The sequence below is a fragment of the Dipodomys ordii genome, unplaced genomic scaffold, assembly GCF_000151885.1.
Source record: "Dipodomys ordii isolate 6190 unplaced genomic scaffold, Dord_2.0 Scaffold15, whole genome shotgun sequence".
In the NCBI taxonomy this organism is placed as follows: domain Eukaryota; kingdom Metazoa; phylum Chordata; class Mammalia; order Rodentia; family Heteromyidae; genus Dipodomys; species Dipodomys ordii.
Window position 1 is genome coordinate 17758247 of NW_012267231.1, and position 8642 is coordinate 17766888.

General features: G+C 47.8%; 1 protein-coding gene across 1 annotated transcript in view; it reads right to left on the bottom strand.

The window, feature by feature from the left end:
• Ireb2 (iron-responsive element binding protein 2) overlaps positions 1 to 8306 on the bottom strand; it is an 81389-nt gene extending 73083 nt beyond the window's left edge. The window contains exons 1-2 of the mRNA XM_013011948.1: positions 8205 to 8306; positions 6102 to 6216 (exon numbers count right to left, since the gene is read on the bottom strand). Coding sequence (XP_012867402.1) covers positions 6102 to 6216; positions 8205 to 8223 — 134 coding nt within the window. The 5' untranslated portion in view covers positions 8224 to 8306. The remainder of the gene's footprint in view (positions 1 to 6101; positions 6217 to 8204) is intronic.
• Positions 8307 to 8642: the final 336 nt, after the last annotated feature.

The window sequence follows — 8642 nt, forward strand, 5'->3', positions numbered from 1 at the left end:
ACACACACACACACACACACACACACACGCACGCACGCACGCACGCACGCACGCACACACACACACACACCCTACCTTAGCTATTCAGGAGGTGGAGATCTGAAGTCAGAGGCTTGAGCCAATCTGGGCAGACAAATCTGTGAGACTCTTACTCAAGATCCTGCTGGAACTAAACCAAACCAAACCAAAACTCTCCTAAAAAATTGAGGTTTCCCTTCAGAGGTGGCAAGGCAGGATGTTTTGTTTTTCTGCAGTACTAGCTAGAGATGGAACACCAGACCTTGATAGACAAACAAACCTTGATAGGGCCTTAATAGATCATGACAGGCAAACACTGTATCACTGAGCTATGCTTGCAGCCCTTATTTGTCTTTTGTTTTGTTTTTTTGAGATAAGGTCTCACTATGAAGCTAAAGCAGGCTTTGAACTAGCTTTATAATCCAGACTATCAACTGAACTCTTGATACCCCTGTCTCTGCCTTCTAAATGCTGGGATTATAGGTGTGTACCACCATGCTTAGCTGTAAGTAGGACTAGACACAAAGTTCTGGCTCCATTTCAGGAGAGGGCAGTATGGTGGTTAGGAAAGCAGCCCAGAAGAGAAAAGGGGTATATGAGACATAAAGGGAGTCTGGGAAGTGTAGCTGTGGCTCAAGTGGGAGAGCACTAGTCTTGAGTGGAAAAGCTCAAGGACAGTGACCAGGCCCTGAGTTTACGCCCCAGGACTGACACAAAAAGAAAGAAAAAGAGAGGAGAGGGGAGGGGAAGGAAAAAAAGGAAAAAGGGAAGGAGACAGGGAGGGGAAGGGGGGAAGAAAAGAAAAGAGAGGAAAGGAGGGAAGGGAAGGGGGAAGGGAGACAGACAAAAACGAGTCTGGGCTTTATACTAGGGTAAAAACAGCTACCCTCTAACTGAACATTTACTATCTCCCCCTTGCAACTTGTTCATTCATGTCTCCATGATGTATGTCTTTTACTTCTACAGGACTAACCACCCTCTATCATATCCTTTGTTCAAGAGCAATATGACCCACAGTATAACACCTGCTTTCACTGTATAATTTGTGGAGGGGAAGGGGAAAAACAAGTCGTTTAAATAAGGATACAGGTGGACCCATTGCAACAATGAGAAGTACAAGTCGTTATGTCGAAAACGAACTTTACAACTTTGGTGGGGGGGGGGGGGGGGGGGTGGATTGGGTGGGGGGAAGGGGGGAGGATGGTAACAAAGGAGGAGGCTACAATGCTTGATAAGAAATGTATTCATTATCTTGCCCATGTAATTGTAACCCCTCTGTATAGTATTTTCGCAATAAAAAATAAATAAAAAATTTTAAAAAGAGAGCAATAAGAGACTCTGCTCCTATTCCTGACAACAGAGATGATAGGTAGAGGCTCAAATGCTGAAAATGACTTTCAGACTCAAAATGTGCATTTCAAGTCAGGGTGGTAGAATATCAAGCTGGGCAGCTCCACAGCGCTGAAAAGGCACTGCCCAGGAGGGAACCAAGAAGGATCAAAATGTAACCAACAGATCTGGGAGCGTGGTTTAGTGGGAGAGTGCTCACCTAGCAGGCATGAAGCCCCGGGTTCAATTCCTCAGTGCCACACACACAGAAAATGCCAGAAGTAGCACTGTGGCTCAAGTGGTGGAGTACTAGCCGTGAGCAAAAGAAGCTGAGGGACAGTGTCCAGGCTCTGAGTTCAAGCCCCAGGACTGGCAAAAACAAAACAAAACGTATGTTTTATCTATGATATGTCCACCCCCACACTATGAGTCTAAATTTGGGAATCAAAAAGATGGCAGTAAAAAACAAATCAAGAAATGTGCGCAAGCCTCTCCCAGCCCCTTCTCTCCCTTTTCTTTTTCCAACTATAAAAGATACAAGGCTAAAACAACCACATTAGGGGCTGGGAAGGTGGCTCAGTGGTACAGTGCTTGCCTTGCATGCATGAGGCCCTGAGTTCGATTCCTCAGCACCACATAAGCAGAAAAAGCCAGAAGTGGCGCTGTGGTTCAAGTGGTAGAGCACTAGCCTTAAGCTGAAGAGCTGAGGGACAGCGCCCAGGCCCAGAGTTCAGGCCCCAACACCACCACCAACAACAACAAAAAGAATAAAAGCCAAATGAAGCAGGCATGGTGGCACACTCATAATCCCAGCACTCAGGAAGTAGAGGAAAAAGGATCCGAATTTTAGGCCAATCTGGGCCACATATTCAGAGTCTCAAAAACCCATGACCTAGGTAGGGGATATAGTTCAATAGTAGAGCACTTACCTATTAACATGAGCAAGTTTTTGAGTTCTAATCAGGAAGAAAAGAAAAGAAAAATGGAAGCCAGGTACTGATAGTTCAAGTGTGTAACCTTAGCTATTCTGAGATCTGAGGATCCTGGTTTGAAGCCAGCCTGGGCAGGAAAAGTCATAAGACTCATTAACCAGAAGTGAAGCTGTGGCTCAAGTGGTAGAGTGCCAGCCTTAGGCAAAAGAAGCTAAGGAATGTCACCTAGCCCGTAGGTTCAAGCCTCAGGACTGGGACAAAAAAAAAAAAAAGGGAATAGGAAAATCTAGATCCTAACTAAAATTGATGATACACAGTCCGAGCCTGTTCATCTTAGACTCCTACCTATGTCAAAAACATGACTCAAAAAACAAAACAAAACAAAACATGACTCCCTGTTTGTCAAAGTCATGTGCAGCCGTTTCTCAGTCTTGTATAGCTGTGGGCATCCCTTACAGGTTGGTGCTTAGAATAGTGCTCAGCCAGGCACTGATGGCGCATGCCTGTACTCCCTGCTACTCAGGAGGCTGAGATCTGAGGATTGAGATCTGATGCCAGTCCAGCATGAAAATCTATGAAACTCTTATCCCCAACTAAGCGCCAAAAAAGCCCAAAGTGGAGTTGTGGTTCAAATGGTAGAGGGAAAGCCTTGAGCAAAAAAGCTCAGAAATAGCACCAGGCCCTGAATTCAAACCCCATGACTAGCACCACACAAACAACAAATAAACAAGAAAAACTGGGCTGGGATGTGGCTCAATAGCAAAGCACTTCCCTAGCAAGCTCAAAGTCCTGGGTTCAATCTCCAGTATCAAAAGAGACAAGACCAGCCAGGTGCTGGTGGCTCATGCCTGTAATCCTAGCTACTCAGGAGGCTGAGATCGGAGGATCACGGTTCAAAGCCACCCTGGGCAGGAAAACCACCAGAAAACCAGAAGTGGCACAGTGGCTCAAGTGGTAGAGCGCTAGCCTTGAGGTGAAGAGCTGAGGGACAGAGCTCAGGCTGAATTCAAGCCCCACAACCACCAAAAAAAAGGAAAAAGAAAAGTTAAACAAAAAATGGTTCTCAATTATCTTCCCTTCCCAACATACATAGGATAGAATGCATTCCCCTCAATAACAGTATTCTTTCTGGCTGTGATTCTCAACCTGACAGGTATCAGAAGGTGAAACAGGCAGTGAATACTGTGACCTGGATCTTGATGGTGACCTAAGCAACATCTTCTTGGAAACACATCTGGGACACCACTCAACCCAGTCCTTCCAAATATGTAACAAGAATCTTTTGTTTTTTATGCTAAACAATCAAAATGATTCTTCCTTTGAAACTCAATTCTTTTTTTCAAATGCTATCCCCCTTAATTATAAAGAAATAAATAACTATTGGGCTGGGAAGGTGGCTCAGTGGTAGAGCGCTTGCCTTGCATGCATGAAGCCCTGGGTTCGATTCCTCAGCACCACATAAACAAAAAGAAAAAAGCCAGAAATGGCACTGTGGCTCAAGTGGTAGAGCGCTAGCCTTGAGCTGAAGCTCTGAGGAACAGCGCCCACGCCCAGAGTTCAGGCCCATGACTGGACCAAAAAAAAACAAGAAATAAATAACTATTGACAAACCTCTTATGATAATCACTGTATTAAAAAAACAAAACAGGGTATTGATTACACACACACAAAAAAATAGAAGTTTTAAGGCTGGGAAGGTGGCTCAATGGTAGAGTGCTTGCCTTGCATGCATGAGGCCCTGGGTTCAATTCCTCAGCACCACATAAGCAGAAAAAGCCAGAATTGGCACTGTGGCACAAGTGGTAGAGCGCTAGCTTTAAGCTGAAGAGCTGAGGGACAGTACCCAGGCCCAGAGTTCAAGCCCCATGACTGGCCAAAAAAAAAAAAAGATGTTTTATGTTTATTACACTCATAAAATTCCAGTAACTCTGAGAGTATGCACAGATCATTCTGCAGTTTCACAGATACTCATGTCACCTTATTTCCCATCATCAATAACTCTTTCTAATGCATTTTAGTTGTTTTTGACTCCCTACAAATTCCCTGAACTGGGAAATATAGGTCATCTTCAAACTGGCATGTTTCTACAAATTACTAACACAGGAAGTATTTGTACCTAAGTTCAAGATCACCCTGATGGTGGAGGTGTAGCTCAAGTGGTAAAGCACTTGCTTTGCAAGCACCAGACCCAGGGTTCAAGCCCCAGTACTCCTGCCCCCAACACCCATCTTTATATGTGCTTTTTCTACTTAATAACCTATGAAATTTGAGTTTTAAAAAACCCTTCCAGGCAAGACTCACTAGATATCTGGGAGAAGGAAGACAAAAGACTTTATTGTGTGTGTGCCAGAGCTTGAATTTAGGACCTGGGCACTGTCCCTGAGCGCCCTCCCCACCCCCACCCCCAGACTGTCAATCTACCACTTGAGCCACAGTTTTACTTGCAGCTTTTAGTGGTTAACTGGACATATGAGCCTCAACAGGCTATCTTGCCCCAGCTGGCTTCAAACCATGATCCTTAGATCTCAGCCCCAAAGTAGCTAGGATTGTAAGTGTGAGCCACCATTGCCTAGCAAAGACCTTTCTTTCTTCTTTTTTTTTCTTTCATTCATCGTGCTTGGACTCAGAGCCTGGGCACTATCCCTGAGCTCAGTTCTGCTCAACACTGTGCTCTACCCTTTGAGCCACCATGCCACTTCTGGTTTTCTGGTGACTAACTGGAGATGAGAGTCTCATGGATTTACCTTCCTGATCTGGCTTTGACCTGAGATCTTCAGATCCCAACCTCCTGAGTAGCTAGGATTAAGGCATGAGCCAACAGCAGCCGACAGATCATATGATTTTTTTTCTTTCTTTTTTTTTTGGTCGGCCGTGGGGCTTGAACTCTGGGCCTGGGTGCTGTCCCTCAGCTCTTCAGCTCAAGGCGAGTGCTCTACCACTTGAGCTACAGCGCCACTTCCAGTTTTTGGTGGTTTATTGGAGATAGGAGTCTCATGGTCTCTCCTGCCCGGGCTGGCTTTGAATCGCAATCCTCAGATCTCAGCCTCCTGAGTAGCTAGGATTACAGGCGTGAGCCACCAGCGCCCGGCTAGATCATATGATTTCTTGGACCTCGACAATACCTACCACTAAAAGATATCTCTGAATGCACAGACACACAAATACTATACATATAAGTTTATAATATTTAAATTCATAAAAACATATAGAAAGCTACTCAAGACATTAATATCTAAGGACTCTAGTTTAAAGCCAGCCCAGGCATACAAATCTGAGACTCCTATCTCTAACCAGAAAAAAAAGGAAGTGGAGGTGGCTCAAGTGGTAGAGTATACCAGTCTTTCGTGAAAAAGCTTAAGTGAGAATGAAAGGCCCTGGGTTCAAGCCACAGTTCTGGCACAAGCAAGAGCGTACTTACACGTACACACATACATGGACATATATACACACACTAACTGTAGGACTGTTTGCTTGAAGAGTAAGAGAAACAATTACATAGAAGTATGAATAATAAGGTTTTCTTTTAAGGTTATTCATTTCTCTGGGGAAAAATATTATGGTTTAACTTAAAATTTTTCTTTTTTGATTCAAGACTAGGACTCAAACTTGGCACCTGATGCTTTCACTCACTGGCTGGTGCTCTACCAAATGAGCCACACCTCCAATGCCTAAGTTAGGACTTTTAAATGAGAAATAAGTGGATAAGCTTGTATCAAAAAAAGTTGGCAAGGATATGTGCAGGTACACCTGTTTCAACATGGTGGAAATAAATTTCAAAGGTCCTTCTAGCTCAGGCTGACAGTTACTAGACACTAAATAAACCCAAGAAAAGGCAAAGCTACATTACCATACTTGGCGCCTCCAAGTTTAGGTACATTGAAGAACTTCTTAGGTGATCTGTCATCTAATGTTTCAATAAGGTACTCAAAGGCATATCCTGGAAAAAAAAATCATGCTTTATTAAACACAGCTACAAAGTATATTAACTCAAAGTAAAGACACCTGGAAACTTGTTCAAGAGAACTTGCTGCAAATGGGTGAAATTAAAAGTACATATAAGAGGCTGGGAAGGTGGCTCAGTGGTAGAGTGCTTGCATGAGGCCCTGGGTTCAATTCCTTAGCACCACATATGCAGAAAAATCTAGAAGTGGCACTGTGGCTCAAGTGGTAGAGTGCTATCCTTGAGCTGAAGAGCTGAGGGACAGAGCCCAGACCCAGAGTTCAGGCCCCAGGACCAGCAAAAAAAAAAACAAAAAACAGCTGTGGCTCCTTCAGTGAAAAAGTTATGGGACAATAACCACTCCGAGTTTAAGCCTCAGTACTAGTATACACACACATCACATATGGCCAAGTGTCCACCATATTAGGACAGTATAGTTCTGAACCATGACTTTGTGTATGTGTGTGTGCGAGTGTGTAACGGTACCAGGGCTTGAACTCATCTCTTAGCTTTGTCACTAAAAGCCAGTGCTCTACCACTTGAGTCATAACCCCACTTCCAGCTTTTTGCTGGTTAACCAGACTAGTTGGGTTCAAACTGAGATCTCAGTCTTCAGAGTGGCTAGGATTACAAGCCTGAGCCACCCAGTCCCTAGCTCAACTACGACTTGTCAAGTAAAAAGTGGTAATAATCCACTAGTACAATATATTTAAATGCACGGGAAGAGACAATAATGATGATCTAAACAATATACATGGCATAGCTTAAAGATATCCCCTGAAAATTGAATAAGGACAGAACAATTGAGATAACAATGTCAGAAGGATTAAAAAAAAATAAACTCTATCGATTTTTACAGAGCACTGAAGAACAGACCAAAACAAACAGGTTCTCAGGTCTCAAAATTGAACATTTAAAAAAAAAGTAAAAGCAAATTCTCCTAACGAGATAGGGGTCTCATTTGAATGTGTCCCTGCTCCTAAAGGGAGGTAGGGAGACCTTGAGCTTGAAAAGAACATTCCAATCTTTTGTGCAGATCTGCAGTGGGTGGACAGGACCCTCAACTCAACATTGGTTAGCACTTTCATCCCAAATGAGAAGAGATGAGCATACTCCACTCTCGAGAGCGGACAGGGGTGGTTTCTGGGTTTGTTGGGGGAAAAGAGTGAGGGACAGAGAGGTAAATGGAGGCGGTTCAACGCTGCCAATACACGATCTGGGCAGCCGGCGGCTGAACGCTCAGCCTTAATGGGCGCCTCACTTCGCTTTCCAGAGAGGCACAGACAGAGGGAGGGGCTGCAGACCGCTCCGTGCAATCCACAAATAACGGCCTGACGCTCAAACAAGGGGGCCACAGCCCCCACCACACCCCCACGGCTGACATCCGGGGTGCGGGCGGGCAGAGGAAGATGGTGGGCATCTCCCTGTCCCTGTGGTGACTGACACGGGCCGGAGTCGGGGGCATCAAGCGGCGACCCCCAGGGAGGGCGGGTCGAGGCCAGAGGCGGAGGCCAGGCTCCCGCGGCCCAGCATTCTGAAGAAGAGTTCGAACCCGAAAGGCCTCAGCGCCCTGAGGGGAGCCCGAACCCCCCCCCCAAGGCCCGGGGTGCTGAGTGAGGCCCAGCGCCCTGAGGGGAGCCCGAACCCCAACACTGAACCCCGAAGGACCGGGTTAACGAGTGAGGCCCAGCGCCTTCAGGGAAACCCGAACCTAAAGGCCTAGGCGCCCAGTGCGGCCTGGCACCCCGAGGGGAGCCCGGACCCCAGGCCGCGGCGCCCCGGGGGGAGCGCCAACCCCGACCCCCAAAGGCCCAGGCGCCCAGTGCGGCCCGGCACCCTGCGGGGAGCCCGGACCCCCACGCTGAGCCCCCGAGGCCCGGGCGCCGAGCGCGGCCCTGCGCCCTGCGGGGAGCCCGGACCCCGAACGCCCCGCGCCCGCCAGGCCGCTGCTGCCGAGGGACCCACGCAGGCAGCCCCGCACCGACCTGCACCGGGGGCGTCCATGGCTGGGGACCATATTCCCCCGCGGGGAGGGCGGCGGGAGGAGGGGAGCGGGCCGGGAGGACGGGACGAGGGAGGCGGGCGGACCGGCGAGGGTGGACGGAAGGCAGCGGTCTCGTGCGAAACACCGCGAGAGCTGTTAGAACGGGTCCCAGGTCGGCGTTCGCGGGATTTGACGCCTACCTCCCGCGAGATCTTCAGACCAGGGGAAACAAAGAAAGGGAGGGGGCGGAACCCAAGCGGTTCCTGGCGCAGTCGCAGCCTGGCTCAGACGGGGCGGGGCGGGGGCGCTTCGAGGGGCGGGGCTCTGTGGGCGTGGCGCCGTGCGTCACTAGCTCCGCCCCCCGGGAGCCTCCCGCCAGAGTCTCCAGGTTCTGAGAAAGAGTGGCGGCGCGTCTGAGCAGAGTCTTCCGGACTGAGGG